Here is a 21,369-nt window from a genome sequence, read left to right on the forward strand (position 1 = left end):
CTTTTGGGAGGGAGCTTCAGGGACATGCTGACTGTGTCTATGTCTGCTACTACAAAGACTGTATGCTGTGATGGCAATAAAGCAGACTTTTCTGAATTTATCGTAATGCCCAGCTGTAAGCATAGAGCTATGGTAGCACCTCTTGCTCGAATAAGCCGATGCCTGGTGGGGGCAGTAAGGAGCCAGCCATCCAGGTAAGGAAACACCTGGATTCCTGAATGTCTCAAGTGAGCCATGACCACTGCTATGCTTTTGATGAACACTCTGGGGGCTGTAGTGAGACCAAAGGGCAGGGCCCAAAACTGGAAGTGACCGGCTCCCAGCCGGAAGCGCAGATAATCCCTGGATGGCCTGGCCATTTTGATATGATAGTATGCATCCTGGAGATCTATAGAGCACATTCAATCATCCTTCCCTAAAAATGGGAGAATGGACTGAAGAGTGACCATCCAGAACTTTACCACATATTTGTTGAGTCTGCTGAGGTCCAGAATAGGTCTCCAGTCCGCTGTCTTCTTTGGTACCAAAAAGAACCTTGAGTAAGTTCCGGATCCTTGCTGGTCTGCTAGGACTGGCTGGTTGACTCTTTTTTGCAACAGTTTCTGGTCTTCTATGGATGCTACATCCCATAGACTGGGTGGGATGTCTGGGATTCCATTTGTTGGTCTGGGGTGTGAATGAAATGGAATGGAATATCCTTTGGATATAACGTTTTGTGCCCATCGGTCTTCTGAGATATTTAACCAGGTGCCTAGGTACAAAGACAAATGTCCCCTGACTGCCTCCACAGCAGGGCAGTCGGGCCTCCTTTCAGGAGTGCTGATAGGGTTTCCCAAGGAACTGATCCCTGTCACCCTGGTTCTGCGGACCCCCTCTGCCACATGGGTGTCATCTTCCACCATTGCCTCCCCCTCTGCCCCTGGAGGAGGCTTCACCTTGTGAGTTTTGAAAGGCTCCTTGGGTCTTACATAACCACATTTTCCCACCCCATTGACCTTTGGGGTAGGACTAGTGGGGGTAGAAAAATGGACTCCAATGGCAGATAGAGTCTTACCGTCTTGCTCACATCTGGTCAGGGTCTCTTTAACTTTTGGTCCAAATAAGGAGGAACCATCGAAAGAGGCATTCACAAACAACGACTTAAAAGGTTCCGCAAAAGAACATAAGTGCATCCAGGAATGTCTTCGCAAAGCAATTCCTGTACTTGCAGCCCAACTCATTCCATCAGCTGTGTAAGACATGAGCGCATGGAAGAGTTTATGATGGAATTGAGGGTAGCAAGCTGAGAAATCACCTTGTCAGCCACAGAGTCGGCTACTGCACCCTGGAGAGTATCTCCAAGCTCCTTGAGGAGATATCTCTGTAGACATGTGAAGTGGGTCAGGTAGTTCAATGACCGAAGGGTAAAGGTCATAGAACTAAACATGTGCTTCCCATATCTGTCCATTATCCTAGACTCTCTATTAGGAGGATGGACAGATGTAGAAGTCTCCGACATCTCTTTTTTAGTGGCTGCCGCCGCCACCACCATAGCATCAATAGATATGGGTTTAGATAAAAAGGACTTAACATGGGGTGCTGAAATGTATTTGTTTGGCCTTCTAGGAACAGGCTCTGTAGAATGTGGTGACTCCCATGCCCTTTGGAACAAAAGATCCATCAACTCAATGAAGGGCGGAGACACCCAAGAGGTGGAGGGTTGGGACCCAAAAGCCTTCAGGAGCACCGATTCATCCTCTGTAGGGTTTTGGGGCTGCCAGTCTCCCCTCTGCTTAAGGATCTCAAGGATATCCCTGAAGGAAAGGGGACCTCCTCAGTGGGAATCTCTGGGGAGGTCTTGGAAGCCCCAAGAGGGAGAGTCAGAACCAACGTATCAGTTTGGCTCCTCCCCCAGAACCAACAGGAGAGTGTCGGCTCCCAGATTCCACTGCCGGAGCAGAGGATATCAGGGTGGTTGGTACCAACAGTTCAGAAGTGAGTGTCGGTACCGACAGCTCCACCGACTGACTGGCCTCCTCCGGCAACAATGTCTCGGTTCAAGTTGGAGGAGGAGCAACAACAACTGGAGAGGACTTTGTCAGTTCTGAAGCTGCTAGAGTCGAAACCAACAGAATTTTAGCAAGCACCGGATCCTGTAGAAGTCTCCGCACCCCTTGGTCCACGTCTGAATTGGAAAGTCTGGAAGCCTGAGAGGAGACCACCAACAAAGCCAGTGACCCCAGAATCGGGGACCTCAAAGTAGGAGATACCGGTTCCAAAACTGGGGACCATCTCCTACCAGCAACTGGAACAGTCGGTTCCGATGGCACTGGAGCTGAGACCATAGCCTTTTTAGATGTCTTCAGAACTGAAGAGCCCTTCGGAGCCGAACTAGATGAAGAGGCTGGAAAAGAGGGTTTTGGTTGACTCAGAGCAGAATCCAAATCTGTTTGGAAGGCAGACTTAATTAAAACCTGCTCTACCAGCTTACGTTTCCTTGCAGCTAATATCCTGGAGCTGAAGCCATGACAAATGGAGCAAACCTCCTGTAAATGCACCTCACCCAAACAGTACACATGTAGAATGGCCATCTGTAATCAACATTTTCTGACTACATTTGGAGCACCTCTTAAATCCAGATTTAGCTTTTTCAGACATTGTTGCCAAGAATAACAACAACTATGTCCAAATAAAAGTGAGCCTCACCGGCTAAAAGTATTTCAAGGCAGCTATAACACTTCTAACTGCACTAGAAAAAAGCCTAACAGGCTAAGAAAACAAAAAAAAAAAACAACCAAGAAAAATGGCCAAGAGCCTAACCAGCTAACAAATGAAAATGCAGAAACTGCAGCAAGCCTAACTAGGCTGGGGTAGAGAAAAAAAGCCAAACGGCTAACTTAAATAAACAGGGCCAAGCCCAAAACTAGAACTAACACCCTACAGAAAGAGAAAAAAACTATCCAACAGGATATAAATCCGAAAACGGACAACCAGAGCAAAGAACTATACTACTAAGACCTAACTAACAAATAACTGTGAAAACTATTAAGAAATTTTCAATAGAAATAGTAAACTTATCTCTCCAATGGCCAAGAGCTGTAGAGAACACCCGATCAGTTGTAGCAGCAAACTAGATCTGGGGAATGTAGTGGCGCATTGTAGGATAAGGCTTTGGCCTCGAGCTGTTTTAGACCTCGAGCTTTGCTAATTGGCCGACTCGGAGTCGATGTTCGGCTCCAAACTCATCAGTAAGAATGAAGGTGAGACTGAACAACTTCACATTCTCCTTTTTGTATGAAGTAACAAGAATTAAACATACAGATTTTGAGGTAATGGATCTTCAATTAACAAAACACTCAAATCAAGAAGTAAGCCAAATGAAATGTATGAACCTTGACAAACTGTCCTGAAATAGCGCATTTGTAATATCTTTTGACTGTGCCCAAGGTCTGCATGAACAAACATGAGAACATACTCCAAAACTGGAGAAAATAAAGGGTGTTGATGCTGGAAACAAAGTGATCTCAGATACCACTGTATCTTTCTCATGTGGAGTCTTGCCAGGTTTATCCTAAGAATCACAGATGCCATGAGACCCAAAATCCTGAGGTATCCCCTTGCAGTGATCAAAGTCTGAATGGAAAACCTTAGAAACAGATATAGCTAAAGATTGTTTTTCCCTGTGGAAGAACAGCTCTTTGAACTGAGGTGTCTAGCTGACATCCCAGGAACACAATCCTATGTAAAGGAGACAACAAAGACTTTTGAATGTTCTCTTTGAATTCTAGCTTGTGTAAGAGATCTCTCATCCAAGAGACAGATTCCTGAGACTTTGAAAAAGACTCTGCAAAGTTAAGCAAGTTGTCTAAATATGGAAAAAATGTGGATATCCTGTAGCCTGCAACAAGCTATAACTGGAGCTAGACACTTTGTGAACACTCCTGGTGCACTGGATAGTCCAAAGGGTAAGGTAGAGAACTGATAACATGAAAAAGACACTCAAAAACTTAAGAAACATCTGAAGTCTGGATGAATAATTATGTGATGATAAGCATCTTTTAAGTCTAGTGTTGCCAGGAAACTCAAAAGAGGAAGAAGAGGCAACAGGTTGTGAAGTTACATCATTTTGAATTTGGGCACTATCACAAACAGGTTTAGGAAAGAAAGATCCAGAAGTGGTCTCCAATCATTTTCTTTTTTTGGCACTAGGAACATCCTTGAATAAAAAGAAAAAAAAACTTCCTCACCTGCAAAAGAGGGACTGGTTCTATCAAACCTTGGGACAGCATGTGATGAAGAACTAGAGGAAACAAAATATTTTGATTTAGAGGATGAAGAATGCCCCCCCTGGGAAGGGAGAATTTCCTCCCACTGCTATCTGTAACCTTGATAAATTATTTTCAGAACCCATTTGTCAGAAACTATCTGTTGCCAAAGAGAAAAATGGATATTCACCCTTTCTGGAAGAAGATGAAAAGGGTCCAGGGTGGGAGGGGGGGTCACAAGGTCTCTACAATAGTCATTGTTGAACTGTCCTTGGTTTAGAGAAGTTCAAGAATTCTTTTTGAAACCCTCTTGCAATTTCTTTTAAAATATTTGTTTACCTACAATTTGCTTAAACTGTTTATTCAGTTTTTTGCCAAAATTGGATGATGAGTTAGAAAATACCATGGAACACTGGGTAAAGGAGGGCTGAAAAATCTTAAGAGATTTCCCAGATCAGCTTGCCCCTTTCATCACACTTTTTGATCACCTCTGCCCAGAGGGGTCAAACACTAAATTAAATCTCTATGCAAGGACAAATTTACTTCATTTTTAACATCATCTGGGATGCTCTATGAATGCAGCCATGCAAACCTCCTCAAAACAGTACCAGTGGCCATAGCCATGGAAGAATTATCAATAGAATCATACATATACACTACAAACAATGAGTAAGTGACCTGTGCAACAGAAGAAACGAACAGAAGAAACTAAGTTATTTAAAGCAGATTTTCCTCACAAGAAGAAATAGCTGATAAAACATCCCTCATACTTTCACAATTTATCAGAACAATTTACAACATATGAGCCTAGCAAATCAAAATTCTGAAAATCAAAGTTGCAGACGTGTACACCTTTTTCCATACCTATGAATAATTTTCTCATCCTTATCAGAAAGACTAGGATTGGAATTAACTAAATCCTTAGCAGTAGTGGGATTAACTAAAGCTTAGCTGTTGGTCACATTTGAGAATAGTGTATAAAACTTTAAAAGACTGAGAAACTTCATACAGCCTATATGCCCTTTCAGGGGCAGCTGACTGACTATCAGGAAAATTACAAGCAGTAATACACACATCCTCTAAAGCAGACAGAATAGGAGGAATGGATGTAGGTTCTGGAAAATCCTTCTGTAACAACTCATGGTATTTTCTGAGGGACTGAGAAACCTCAGTGTTTTCCCACTGAAAACGCTGGCATAGTCAAGCAAAAGTCTCAGAAAAGAGACTCCCCTACCCACACAGAATCATAAACCAAGGCTTCCTCTAAGTATGAGTAAGAAATCTAATAAATAAACCTTGTATTTGTCCTTGCATCTTTCTGTTTGGATTCAGACTATTGAACCTCTCTAGGAAAAGATAAATCCATCTTTCTTTTACCAGAAACTACTTTACAAGAAGGTTCAATAGCCTAAATTAAACCCTGAACCAGACCCAGTATACTATTCCTATAAAAAAATGAGGAATAGTAGATACATGCTTGTTTTTTTGTTTTTTTGACAGGAAAAATGGGGCCAACCATGTTACTAATGGCAGCAGCAGCTTCCCCAAGGATGGGCACAACATTCTGACACAACCTTCCCTGTCCCCTCTCCCTGGACCAGCAAGAGTGGCTTAAAAGCCACAGAGGATGTAGCTAAACCCAAGAACATAATGGCTGTAATTACTATACCAGAGGGATCTGGGGTAAAAGATGTGTCTTCTGAGGTACAACAAATGGCCACGAGAGAGTCACTCAAATGAAGTTGAGGCAAATTGCTAGCCTGCTGAGGTGACAAAGGCCGTTTGCTTCATTTTTTTCTTTTTGTGGCCAGAAGAAGGACCAGCCTTAGCACTGGTGGTCTATTTCATGGTCAAGCCAAAAATTGTGCCTTTTTCCTAGGGAAGACAAGCAACAATTGCCAGTAAGCACTACCAGTCCAGAAAAGTTATTTTTTGACAGAAAAACACAGTAAAAAGCACTTTAAAACACTATGCCAGCCCCCACAAAAGTAAAATAAGCACACTTTCTCTACAGAGAAAACGTTTTCAATTACACCACTTTTAAACTGACATAAAAAACAAGCAAGTGTATGCTAGTCTTGAGACAGTCCATCAAAACACAACACTCCTAACTTTAAAATAATTTTCCTGAAGAGAAAAGTAATAAAACATCAACAAAATTAAGAAAATGGAAGTGTTTTCCCCAAAGGGAATTTATTGTCACAGCAAAGGAAAACACAAACCAACTGTTGATCCTCAAAAGGCTCAGAGGACCATACTCTTCGACAACAGTAAAGCTCTGAAAGGCTTCATGCGCAAACTTGTCTTTTAGTCTGTTTAGCTTACGCTGCCTGACAGTTTAGGTGTGTGGAAGGTACCCTACAGCTTTGACAGCTGGCCAGCTGTTATACCTTGGCAGGATATAACCCATATAACTAAGACTACTGCAACAGTGATCAATGTGATAAACATATGAATTACTCAAAACTAATTAATTTCTCATGAAAAGGAAACTAAAATAATTTTGTTTAGAAAGTATTCTCACAAATCTAACTCATCTTCTTGTAACCAGTATAAGATGAACAAAGATCTGATAATGAACTTGTACTACACCATAACTGTTTAGGAGTTACCCCTGACAGTAAGCAATTTTTCAAGCAGCAAAGTGCAATTGCTACAAATACGATCACAACAAGCAAGGTGTCATATCAATTAGACCCGAACCTACTCTATACTACAAAAAGGGGATGGGCTGAAAGAGTGCAGTTTGAAAAATGCTACATGGTTCCACAGTCTTGGTAAATCTACAGGAAAAAACCTATCAAAGTCACTTCTGACTACATAGAATGAAATACCCACATTCACATCTAACCAACCACTCCATACCCAGCATTGCATTATCCTAAATAATTTATAAATTACATTATGCTTGAAAATAAAATCAAGTATGCTCAAACAGCAATTACTCATAAAAATTACTCTCCAGTACTCCAGATCTCAAATTAAGTCACATGCTATTCTGGTACTCTCCCTTAACAGAACTAAATTCATCAAACAATTACTCCCTAAATGAATAGGGATAATAATTTGATGACGCTACCTACAACACCTTTAGATGATGTTGCCACCTTTGAAACAGACAAAAACCTGACAAAAACTCCACCATCTGCTCCACACATTACCTCACCCATTTCAACAAATGAATGGGCATTGCTTGCCTTTCAAAGTTAATAATCATGCTAGTAACAGTATACAATATATATAAACAAACAAAAGATTATTCTAAAAAACAGGAAATTCAAGTGCAATGGTAAATATTTTAAGAAATATACTTCAGAAATATGTTAGCCCTCCGAATGACTCAATATACCTGATACTTGCTCTCATGAAAGCTAAATTTTCTGACAGAAACCCTAATATCCTGACACTCAGGAAAAACTGCAAAGGCTTTAGAGCTAACATCTGGAATTAACAGCCTCAATAAATAAGAGCTATTTAAAATTTTTCCTACTTTCAAAATCACTGCAAAAATGTTTCTTATAGCCTTTGCCATATGCAACTCCTGCAAAATCATGAAATTTTCTGGCTGCATATACTAATATTAATAACCACTCTCTGTAAACTTCATTATATATACTATATAACGTGCAACAGCATAGCATGGTGAGTTTTTTTGACAGAAGAATATAAAGTGGCCTAAAAATATATAAAGTTGTAAATAATGCTTGTGATTCAAAATGTGTTCATGATAGTATAAATAATGTTTCTAACCCAAAATGTCTAAACTGAATGCTGTTTTCTTTAACTGCAGAATTTCATTCATTTGTACCTATTACTTTAACAGCAAGACCAGGATTTGGTCAACTGGTGCCCTAGGCAAAAGGTCACCACAGCACTCTCCCACACCACCCGGTGCCCCTATCCTGGTCTACCTATACCATCCAGATTACTGGAAAAGTGCCACTGTTAGAGTGGCACCCTATGCGGTCACCTATTTGGCCTATGCCTAAGGCTGGCTATGTTTAAGAGTAGAGAAGAACCTGATTGGATTAGTAAGAACAGGTTTGCTACATGACTATTTGGAGATAATATAAAAAGATTACTGGGATAAGCCCAAGCAAAGGGTACATGCCCGTAATAAAGGAAAGTCAGCATCCAGAGCAGTGACTCTAGAGCAGACAGCACTAACCAAAATGAGGGATAACCTTGAAAAAGATGGAAAATATTCATGCCAGAAGGAATATAGAACAGCTATTATCAGAGAGCATTTTCCAGCAATGTAAGACTGAAATAAAGCTATGAGTTTTAGATTTTAGATAAAAGACTTTATTTTGTTTGGAAATAAACTGTCTTGCATGCACCTGTATATAATAAACTGCAATACTTCACGTGTAGTTGACATGTATGCTTTATTCATATAATAAAATGCATTTAATTTTCGACATGAGGCATTTTCCTCTACTGTGTCCTCCTAAAAATGTGTTTGTTCCAGAAGAGTCAACTCAGTATGTTAAACATAAAGAAATACCTAAGTTGAACTGTTATTCAACAGCTGAATAGCTACTGCACTTCAGAAAGAAGTGATGATTTTGTAATACTATTATTGTGTCCAGCTGTGCAGCAAGGCATTATCAGGGATCAAAATCAAACAATCCTTGTTGTTCAGGTCCCCAACTAAATGTTAAAGCTTCTGATTACGTCTGGTGGCTGCCAAGTCCCAGTCACTGAGCACTTCTGTCTGATTGTTAACTTGCCAATTTGGAGATAATTGCAAGCAAGGAGAAGTGGAAACTTTTGGCATTACACAGTACCAACCGTGTCCTTTTCAATGTGTTTATGTTAATATATGTACACTATGGGAAGGGTGGGTACCGAAGTGGAAACTTTTGGCATTACACAGTACCAACCGTGTCCTTTTCAATGTGTTTATGTTAATATATGTACACTATGGGAAGGGTGGGTACCGCAATCCCAATACTGGGAATGTAAATGTCTCACCCACATTGCAAAACTGCTTATATAAGTGCATTGTTGTTATACTGTTTCTAGTGAACAGTGTGGCCATTTAATTATTGAAGACTTTTGTGCATGAGGTGACTTTCTGGTGACTTGATCAGCAGGGATTCTAGTATGACTGATCATCCGGTGGCTTGGCTGCAGTTTTCAGGGATGTAGTACAAGAATCACGATTAGTTGCCCTGTAAGTGTCTAGTTCAGTCTCAGAAAATACCGTTAGTACTACAACTAATGAAAATGAAGTGTATTACAAGCTGTAAGGAGGTTGGGACGTAGCATAATGGTTAACATGCTTACCTCACAGACACAAGGTACAGGATTTCATCCTTAACATTGAAAGAGAAATTGGCTAGGCTTGAAATATCCCAGTTAATTAGTTAGCCTAGTACTTACCTATAAACAAGCAATAAGCTGCCACAACACACTGAAATTCTTTAATAAAATGAAACAAACCCTGAGGTGTGTTAAAGCAGTCAGATTTTTGCTTATATGTCCGAACACTCCAGAAGTAATTTTAGCTGTTTACAATTGAAAAGTATTTGAAACATTTTAACCTTCTAAGCCTAGAGGATAACTGTCATACACATTACAACCCTTTAGCTTACACTAAATGGAGTTTATACCCCATAATGCAATGTATGCTGACATTGCCAGTCTTACATACTGATGTACCATTACTAGTACTAACCTAAAAATATTTATTTATTTATTTATTTATTTAACATTTGTTTACCGGGAAAGTCTGACTGGGTCAGGAACCCGTTTTCAGTGAAGGCATGGAGAGAAAATCTCCAAATGATGCATGAAAGTTAAGACATTATATTTGAACAAGACAACAGCAAGTATTAAAGCACACATTAAATAAGTAATGAATACTAAATAAGTACAGAGAGGTAAATAAAATAATAAAACATGCAACAGATAGGCAATACTAAATAAAAGTAATGTGGTAGATTACAACTTTTTTTTTTAATCAGGTAGGATTAAGGTAAAGACTGAGAGTCAGGCAGAGGGTCAGAATATTAGAAGCAAGCATATGCTTAGGAGAACTGAGGTGTAGAGTAGAAATAGTTAAGGGTGTAGAAATACATAAAGTTTCTTAGTCCCATATGCTAATGGTTAGTGGATGAAATTCATAGTCTAGGGATCTCCAGATGTAGAAAGGAAAGGCCCTAGAGAGTGGATGGAGTTCAACTGTTAGAGAAGGAGCAGAGGCAGGTCTGATTACAAAGAAAATGTTTTTAGGGTGTTTTATTGTTGTTAAAGCACTCAGTGGTAGTAATGGCTGTTGGCAGAGAGTTCCAGAGCTTGGCGGTAGCATGAGAATATAGGCACTGTCCGGCTCTTTTGTTTGGAATGTAGATGGTTAGGAGCTGGTTGTTTTCAGGGCAGAGGGCTCTGGTAGGGAAATATGGTTTTAGGACAGATATGAGGACTGGGCAGCTAGCAGATGAATATATCTATGGGCAGAAGCCAGCTGAACTAGATTTAGGTGGTGTGGAAGTTTGAGCCAGTTTAGTTCTTTCATAGCTAGGCAGTGATGGGTAGTCTGTGCCAAATTTGGCAATTTTATGGTAGCAGGACTGGAGCTTGTTTTTAAGAGAAGATTGTAAATTGGTGTATAAGTGGGTTGCATATAACAGAGAGGGGAAGCAAATAGTCGTTGGTGAGAGTTTTTCTGGTGGAGTTATGTGTATAAAGTGTTCCTAGTTTGATGTGTGTTTTTTTTAATGTTACTGCAGATACGGTGTTTGAAAGTTAGTTTGTTGTCTACGGTAACGCCTAGTAGCTTAGCTGTGGGAAATGTTTCATTTTCTGTGTTATCTTGAGAGAATATTTTAAAGTCAGATGAGATTGGTTTTGCCGAGAAAAGCAAGAGTTTTGTTTTTTTAGGATTTAGGAGTAGCTGAACTTCTGTCAGGCACGTCTTTATTGAGGTGAAGGTGGTTTGGGTGATTTGTTGTAGATGTTGTATGTTATTAGAGGAGGAAATTATGGTAGTGCCATCTGCGTATTGGATAATGCACTAAGGGGTGATGAGGTGTGAAAGTTGTTGGTAAAAACATTGAAGAGTAAGGGTCCATGTATGGACCCTTGTGGTACCCCAGTTGTGTTGGTTTGATATTGGGATAGTTTATTTTGCCATTTAACAGATTGTTGGTGGTTGAACAGGTAGCTTGCAAACCACTGGAGGGATGGTGGGGTACAGCCTACAATGGATAGCTGATGAAGAAGTTTGTTGTGGGATACTGTGTCAAATGCCTTTGATAAGTCTAGTACTAAGACAGAGGTGATATTACCAGAGTCAGTGGATTTGGACACAGTGTCCATGAAGGAGATTAGGGCAGTGGTGGTGCTGTACGATGGGTGAAAACCATGTTGGGTAGGGGTAATTAGTTTGTTTTGGATGAGATGGTGAAGCAATTGCCTATGAATGTATTTTTCCATGAGTTTGGAAAGAGGATAGAGATTGGTCAATAACTGGATCGTTCATTGGAGTTGCCTCCTTTATGTAATGGGGTGAGGAAATTTTTTTTTTCCAGATGCTAGGAACATTGGTCTCTGCTATGGAGTGATTTATAAGGATGCTGACAGGATATGCTATGGCTTCTGCAGCTAGTTTTAAGTATTCGGGAGGGAGGATGTCAGAGGAGAGGGAGCATGGTTTTAGTTTTTGAAGTACTTTTTGAATGAGAGAGCTAGGAACAGGTTTAAGAGAGAAGGGGATAGAAGATGTAGTACTAGTTTGATGAGGAGGTGAAGCGTCTTTTTTGTTTGTGCCAGAGTCATGAGATAAGGGTGGGGGGGGGTCAGAGATGGGGATTAAGGTAGTTGCAACAGTGGGATTTGTTAACAGTTTGCTCATGCTATCTATAAAATGAGACTTAAACAGGTTGGCTATCTCTGAGGGAGTTTTGTCAAGGTGTGGTGATGGAGTTTGTTTATAGCTTGGGGTAAGGAGGTTTGAGATGCATTTCCAAAATTGTTTTGGGTTGTTTTTGTGGTTTGCCAGCTGGTTGGAAAAGTTTTTTTTTGTCTAAGTTCAATAACTTTTTGCTTTGTTTCATAACTGTTTATATTTGATTAGGTTAGCATCAAATTTGTTATTGTGCAAGGCTTTATCTCTGTCTTGTAAATGTTGTTTGGTATTTTTTGTTAGCCAGGGAGTATGGTTAGTTTTACTCTTTTGGTGCAGGGGGGGGTAGGCTGTTGACAGTATTTAGAAATACATTGTTGAAGTATTCAAGGGCATCTTCTAGTGGTAGTGTTTTAAATGGATTCCAGTTAGTGTGTTTCAGGATTTCATTAAACCTCTGTTGGTCAACATTCCTGATATTTCTGGTGTTTTTTATGTGTGGGTTCTTGTAATTTGTAGTGTGGATCTATATATTAATATGGGTAGGTAGTCAGTAAGAGTACTGGGTAGAGTTTAGGGATTAGAGTATTTGTCAGGATTAGAAACTAGTATCCAGTCAAGAGTTGCACATTGGGTATTGCTGTTATGCATACAGGTGCCGTTGGTAATGAGCTGGGTATAACCATAGAGGTTTATGCTATTAGTATGGGAGTCAATTATCAGATCTTGCCAGTTGATACTGATATCTCCCATAATTATAGTTTCATTACTGATGTTTTCTGATATCCAGGAGAGGATATCTTCCATAGTTTTGATGTTTTGCCCGGGGGGGGGGGGGTATAAAGGGTATAAAGTCCAACAATGCATATTTGTTTTGTTAATTTGTAGGGTACTGATTAGAATTTCGGCATTGTTGAAAATTGGTGTTTCTTTAGGGAAAGGTGAGATTGTGATGGTGTTAGGATAGATTACGGCTATCCTGCTACCTTTTTTGTTGGTTCTGTCTTTTCTAAGTATATTATGCCATTGCATCTATAATATAAGTTCGTACTCTTAGAACTGCATATAAACACTACCAGGAAATGGATAGGAGCATGTACGTGGTATAAACAAAGTTATAAGACACAGGTATAGCTTGAATAAGCCACAGCACAATTCTGATACCCATGACTGTTTAGCCCTTTTAAAAATATCATGCAAATATTATATACAGTGCATTAAAGAAGCAATTAGTGTCTATATGGCTGCATGGCAGAGAGTAGCAAGATAAAGCAAATACAATTCAGATAACAAGACGAGAGCAGATAAATACCTTACTAATACCTTATGGAGCAGAATGCACATCACCTGGGTAAGAGATAGGGAGGTTTGGCCTGGATGTAGAGCAAAAGTGGAATCAGAAAGTTAGGATGACTCTTTAAATGCTGCAAAGCATGATGGAAGTGTGGGGAAGGTGCATATGTCTTTTCTGGAATGCACATGGGCTTTAATGAAGGAGTGCTGGGGGGGGGGGGGGGGTGGATGAACCAGGACCTTGAATATCTGAAAAGCTAACAAACATTGCTGGGTTTCTGAGACAGTTTAAACTTATAATAGGTGGGAAATTGCAAAGTTTTGTTCCTGTAAGGGACTTTGTATGAAGTCTTATTATTGAAACTGAATGGACTTTGTAAGGAGTCTTATTGTTGCAACTGAATGGAAGGCTTTCAGGCGGTTTATGATTGCAAGAAGTGGGTGGGGGAAGTAGTGAAATAATGATTCTAAAGTCTATTTTAGTTGTAGTTTGAGAGATAGTGTGGGTGGGAGAGGAGCAGGATAGAGGGAGGTGGTCAGACGGGGGGAAGCAAAGAGATAATTATTTTTAACTTCCTGTTAGTTTGATGGGCGGACAGATGATGTGCAAAATCAGCTAAGAGGTGTAATAGAGTTTTAAGCTTTACTGCAGCTGAATAAACTTTAATATAACTTAACTAACTTTATTGGCCTGTAGAAGCTTGCTGGTGTCCTTTACTGGATGTAATGGCTTGTGCTTCTTGCTGCTGTATATTGTGGCAGGTGGAGTCAGGATGAAAAATACTGGGTCCTTGGCATAAACTTAGTTTAGAGGTCTGTAGAAGCTTGCTGGTGTCCTTCACTTGATGTAATGGCTTGTGCTTCAGGCTGTTGTATCTTGTGGCAGGTGGAGTCAGGATGAAAAATACTGGATCCTTGGCATTAACTTAGTTTAGAGGCTTGTAGAAGCTTGCTGGGGGTCCTTTACTTGATGTAATGGCTTGTACTTCAGGCTATTGCATATTGTGGCAGGTGGGTCAGGATGGAAAATACTGGGTCCTTAGCATTAATTTGGTTTAGAGGCCTGTTGAAACTTGCTGGGGTCCTTTACTTGATGTAATGGCTTGTGCTTCAGGCTGTCGTATATTGTGGCAGGTGGAGTCAGAATGGAAAAATACTGGGTCCTTGGCATTAACTTAGTTTAGAGGCCTGTAGAAGCTTGCTGGGGGTCATTTACTTGATGTAATGGCTTGTACTTCAGGCTATTGCATATTGTGGCAGGTGGGTCAGGATGGAAAATACTGGGTCCTTAGCATTAATTTGGTTTAGAGGCCTGTTGAAACTTGCTGGGGTCCTTTACTTGATGTAATGGCTTGTGCTTCAGGCTGTTGTATATTGTGGCAGGTGGAGTCAGAATGAAAAAATACTGGGTCCTTGGCATTAACTTAGTTTAAAGATCTGTAGAAGCTTGCTGGGGTCCTTTACGATGTTATGGCTTGTGCTTCAGGTTGCTGTATATTGTGGCAGGTGGAGTCAAGATGAAAAATAATGGGTCCTTGGCCTTACTAATGCCTCAGGCAGCAGAATGCACATCACCTGGGTGGGAGATATGGAGTTCTGATCCATGAAAACAACCAGACAAATTAAAAGGATAGTTCCTGTCTTCATAGCAAACACTGCAGTGTAAAACTATGAGCTGATAGTCTGAAAACTCCATACCCACTGTCAAAAAAATCTTAACCTCAGCAATCAAAGTCTAAAGGAGTCCAAGTTTTACCAGCTTCATTCTCATAGCAACTACTATGTAGGAAGCACACTTTAAAACTCTTTAAGATCCTCAGTGGCTCTAACAAATCCTTAAAGCCTTCACTGGAGTCAGAATACCTAAATATTAACTTGAAAGTAAGATCCCTTTCCATATATCATCCTCCACTATCTGAATTAATACTCTAATAATACTATGAACAATCAAATAAACCACCCATATCTAAACATCACACGAGGTTACACCTCCTAAAACCATAAAAGAAACAGCTCTATATTATAACTCAATAATTCTTACAATATAATATGTTAGCAAAACTTGTTTCCCTACTTGCACACATCAGTTGTGACACACAAATTATAGTCCTGACTATCAAAACTTACCCGTCAGAACATAAAAGATCAGGATTCACACCATGTCCATTATTTTGTTGGTGAATGTGCAGTGTATTAGGTGGCAGGTGACCCAAGTGATTTGCATAACTGTGTGTTATACAAGGTATCAAACTGTACTTGCCTGAGTAATCAAAACAAAAATGAAATTCGTAAAGGTTGTCAGTAGTTTACTCAAGTCATTACACCTTAGCTTCACTAATCAAAACTTAAACAGAACTGTTAAATATTACTAGCAGTATACATTGTAATATAACATGATAAAAATAAAAAATCATTTCTGCAATGAAAACTGTTTATGTTAGCACTAAAAGTATTTTGAGCTGGCTGAGAATGTAGTTTGCCCTGAAAAATCCATGAGTCAGAAAGAAATGTCTCACACTGTCCAGCTGATAGAGTGACAGCTTTGTCACAGTCTGAGTATGAACGTGTATTTTGATGAGTGGACTGAGTGACTACATTACTGTCTGTGTAAAAATCTCAAAAATGAATTGCAATTAAATAAACCAGGGATAAAGCAAAGAATCAAGATGTACAAGAAACATTTCTAGAATTATTATAGAAGTAAGAGGAGCACAGGGGTCACAGTACTGCATTATATTGTTTAAGACAGAATGCCATCTGAAACAGACGAAGTCCAGTGATTAAAGGAAGAGTGGCAGGTAAAATAAGGTAAACTAAACTTAATCCCTTTACTTTCAGTTTCATTATTTTATATTTTGACAAGTCAGGGTACAAAGTTGTGTGATTCTGAATCATTCAGGAACTGCTACTGCTGTAAGAGTGTCTTTTTATTGAAGAAGGTAGCAAATTACTCTTATGAAAGGGGGCTGATAACCATCCATCTTTAAAACTAGCTCGGTCAGGGTTAAGTGGAATTTCACCACCCCTTATACAAGGAATTAAGAAGAAATTAGAGTTTCTCTTCAGAGGACATAACTCATCTTGTATTCTAAAACAGAATGTATGCAGATGATCTATGCTGCCACATCACATGAATGCAATTCAAACATTTGCATCTCATGTCAATGTTTCCTCTCTTCCTGCTCATCAAGCACCATGTTATGATCAAGCAGTCATAATGCCATTTTTTACACTTCTGTCTGCAAGTCGTACAGATCCTTTGTTAGAATCTTACTTTGTCTTGACTTAAATATTTGCCCATCAGGTTGCTGAGACATAATAATAATCGTTACATTATTATTATTATTATTATTATTACTATTATTATTATTATTATTATTGTCATAAGCCCATTGAAGATAAAGTTCCTTTTCAGGGGTAACCTGGGAATAATGATCGGTTAAGGGCCTTTCTCAGTCACAAAGTAAACAACAGGGTGGGAATTAAACCTTGGTATGCTGCAGGTCTCGATCTAACAGCACATAGTCTTAAATCTCTGTGCCTTTTGAAAAACTAGTAACAGCTTTATCTCTGACAACTACTTACCCCTCTGCCCATCATTCCGTTATTCAGAGGAAGTCCAATAAATGTAAAGGCTGCCTCACGGATGAAATATGGGTTCATGATGCGAATTTCATGTGGTTCTTTTGGGACAACTGTAGCCACTGACTTCCAAAACCCATCAGAAAGCTATTGGAAAAGGAACAAGAAGAACAAAGTATTTAACAAAAGTGACAGATACTTATGAAAGCTATACTGCCCAAAACTAAACATTCTGGACTGAGAAAAGCTAAAGGCACTAGTAACAAGCAACCTTCTATGATATTTAATGACCCTCTCTATGAGTATGATTGCCAGAATTCCAAAGCAATAAAGGAATTCTGCTGGTTTCAGAATTCATTCCATCAAGACCCACTACCAATAATCTGCAGAACATAACCCCAGACAGCCAATGTCTAGAAATCAAGCAGGCAGGATCAATGCTATGAGCTGTTAGTATTATTCACACTGTAGTCCTTAAGTTTAGAATTCACATATCTCACCTTACAGACTGACTGAATACAACAAAGAATATTAAACCTCACCAAAAAATCTGAGTTGACATTCAGAAAAAGGCTTTTACCGACTTAAAATAATTAATTTAATAAATAAATGAATTGAACACTAACATTCTAGTAACACACTGGTAGTAAAAACTCTATAAATGTTTGAGTGTAAAAGACCTTACAAATGTGTCAGTCCCACGGCTAACCAAATTTTACAGTGTGAAAAAACAAAAATGGAGGGTTCAATGACAAAAATACTTTTAAAATAAATTCAGCAGTCATACTAAACAATTTTAAGCACTTTCATTTCACATGGGAAACTTCTTCAGAATAGTACCTTCTTAATGTCACTTCCTTTTATACCTTTTATACCTTTCTTTCAAAAATTTTTAAAGGGACTACACAATTCAATGTAAGTTGCAGCATAAATAAAAAAAACACTACCTTCTTTTAAAAAAAAAATCATAAAAAATAGAAGGAATAACAATGTTAATCATCACTCCCTTAATATAAAGCTCAGTCTTAAAGTGCTTTAATAAAAAAGTTCAACCTCAAATGTCTTTAAAGTGCTTTGAAGTACAACCATAAAATCAACTAATTTAATAGTCACGCTAATAAAAACTGTATGAATGCTTGATGTAAAGTACTTTGATATAAAATATATATCATATATCATATGATGATAAAGTAATAGAATTTATGGACTTTTTTGCACAAGTCAGTTGTTTTTTTTTAAATTTCACATTTAATTGTGATAAAGATACTATTAATTATTTAGGCATCCAGGTTGAACATACAGATTTGAAGATGTATAGAAACGAAACAAAGATATATGGAAAGCCAACACTTAGTAATTCCTGGTTGCACTTTAATATTTACATCCTTTTTCATTCAAGTGGAATTTAGTTAAAGGACAATGTATTTGGAGTGGCTCGAATGACTTCTAGTTCTTAGGACTTGGAGCATTTAATGGGAAAATAATAGTAATGTTTACGGAAAGAGGGTACCCTGATGAAATGGTAACAGATTATGAGGGAAGTGGTGGATGGTAGGGAAAATCAGTACACACCACTGCTCTGGAAAAGGAAAAAGGTACTAAGAAAGATAAAGTGCATGCGACACAATGAAAGATATCATGAAATAGCTTGTACAGTGATGTACAATAAAATCTCATGAAATATAAAACAGTTATTAAAGGGAATTGGACATTTCTTAAAGGCAACATTGATTTAGCAAGAATTATTGGTCAAGAACCACTTTTTATTAACAAAACATTGATGAATTTTAAACGACTATTTGAAGGCAACAAGCAAAATAAAACTAATGAGAAAGAAGGGACAACTAAATAAAAAATGCCTGTGTTGCATTAAAAAAAATTGGTAAGCTGGTAATATTATAACAGGGAATAGATGGCAAACCGACAACAGGTTCAGAGTTACTAGACATCTCATCCAAAAAAGGACACATCCAGTAATGCAGCATCCTCCCCCTTAAAGTACACCACCATATCAGCAATCCATCTACATGCTGTGGGAGTAGAACCCATAGTCTTCTGCATCAAAAGCAAGTATGCTACCTGTTGTGCTATGACCATTTACTAAGCAAAACAGCAGTACAGTGAAAACAGAGTTAGCATGGGCAGCAGTAAACTTCTCTTCCCTCAAAGCTCATAATTCCTTGAAAATGCACTGAAGCTCACAATTCCTTGTAAATGCACCAAAACTCAATTTGGTAGTTGGTGTAGAGGATTCAGGTTATTGTTTCCTGTAACTAAGGTACAGGGTTTGAGCCTGAGGAAATTAACTAACCTACCATTCCTAACCCCCCCCTACACATGCACACACACACACACACACACACACACACACACACCTACCTTAGTAGCCACTACCTTAATCCAAGTCCTGTGTGTGTGTGGAATGTGAAAACATTCCTTAACAGTGGACATACTACCTAGACTCCATGGAGTAGCGGCGGCAACTCCATTTAAATTCTCAGTGCAGAAGTAAGTAAGTAATAGGGTGCATGCATCAACACACACATGTAGAAGGCATTCTTAAAGAAGAATGCCCTTCCTTAAAGGATCCAGCTCTCGATTACATGTGAAGACTGCATCCCCTTATTGTCTGCACCTGGAGTGGACTGCACCCTCTGGCCCTGAATTAGCACACCTCTGCCCCATGATTTGTTGCTGGGGCCTCACCTCTGTAAGGCCATCACAATACACATAATCCATCATATGTATTTATTTATTAATTTATTGCATTTGTTTACTGTGAAAGTCCACTGGGCCTAAAAGAGCCCATTTTCAGTGGAGGTCCAGGGAGAAAAGCTCTGACAAGAACATAGATACAGAAAAAATGAAACATTAATTGGTACAGAAGTAGAAGCAGTACTACACATAGTGATTACAGTAATATATACAGAACATATACATGAAAGCAGGAATTTAGTTGGTTTGATTACAGTAATATATACAGAATATATACATAAAAGCATGAATTTAGTTGGTTTGATTACAGTAATATATACAGAATATATACATAAAAGCAGGAATTGAGTTGGTTGCTAGATGGATTCAATCAGAGAGGTATAAACAGAGATATATTAATTAGCATTATTGTACCAGTATCAACAAGTGATACTTATTTTATTTAACATTTGCTTACCGGGAAAGCCCGACTTGGAACGCAGCCAATTTTCAGCAGAGGCCAGGGGAGAAATGCGCCAGACACATGTCTTTGTAATGTGGGAGGAAACCAGAGCACCAGGACGAAACCCACACAAATGCAGGGAGGACATGCAGACTCCACACAGAAGGCACCCCACTTGAGAATCGAACCAGAGAACCTCTTGCTGTGAGGTAACAATGCTACCATTGCACCGCTGCACCATCCAACCTGCAATCTTCTGATGAAGAAATAAAAATAATTTATAAATCAAATATCAAAGTGTGTGCGTCAGCTACATGGACAGGGACATGAAGCATTGGTTAGACAGAGAGGGTGTAGGAGGTTTTGGCTTGACCACTCGGCTGAGATCTTAACCCTATAGCTGTGCCAGTGTGGAGTCTTATTGAGGATCTGGAGAGAGAGAGAGGGAGAAACAAGCCCCAAACTGATTGTGATCTCTGTGTGCTCTTGTTCTAAAGATTACCTTGCTTAAACCTCAAAGACCTCCAAAACACAACACATGCCCAAAGCACACTCAGCATATTAAGCTTACTTTCTGCACATAGTTCAAGGAATCCAAAAAAATCACAGACGCTGAGCATTCTTGTTACAGGTGACTCCACTGTAAGACATACAGATGTGCCTCTTAGCAGGATGAGCAAGGAAAGAGTGACAGTTAGTTGCCTGCTTGGTACCATGATCTGTCAGATCAAGCATGCATTCAAGTTCTTGAACAAGCACCAGCAGGACTCAGTCATAGTCCATGTCTGTGTCAATGAGTTGAGGTGTGCCTCCCTGGATTATATGAAGACAGATTATGATAGAGCTGTCAGACTATGTGTCCAAGGTAGGTATTAGCTTAGCATTGATCAGGATTCTATCTTCAGCAAGGATGATGCCACAATATGAGCAAAAAATAACTGACTTCAATAATTGGATTAGATTTTCGTGTCATTTAAAGGGGGTCCAATATCTGTCAACATGGGAAGATATGATTGACAGATCATGCTGCTGCTCCAGGGATGGCCTGCATCTGTCAGTCTAGGGTTTTGATTATTGGCAAAGACATTGTACACCCTCATAGTGACTTTTTTTTAGCCAATGACAACCTGATAAACCTACCAACATTATAAAACAAGCAAAGGAAAATATGAAGGCATTACTGATCAATGCTAGGAGCTTGAACAAGAAACTCCACTCTCTACATACCCTCCTCAATTTGG

General features: G+C 39.2%; 1 protein-coding gene across 1 annotated transcript in view; it reads right to left on the bottom strand.

Annotated features, from left to right (window-relative positions):
- Window positions 1-21,369, bottom strand: part of ST3GAL3 (ST3 beta-galactoside alpha-2,3-sialyltransferase 3) — a 3,995,325-nt gene that overhangs the window by 754,300 nt on the left and 3,219,656 nt on the right. The window contains exon 10 of the mRNA XM_044085443.1: window positions 16,975-17,118. Coding sequence (XP_043941378.1) covers window positions 16,975-17,118 — 144 coding nt within the window. The remainder of the gene's footprint in view (window positions 1-16,974; window positions 17,119-21,369) is intronic.

Source organism: Protopterus annectens, chromosome 10.part0, assembly GCF_019279795.1.
Source record: "Protopterus annectens isolate FY-2018-M chromosome 10.part0, PAN1.0, whole genome shotgun sequence".
Lineage (NCBI taxonomy): Eukaryota > Metazoa > Chordata > Ceratodontiformes > Protopteridae > Protopterus > Protopterus annectens.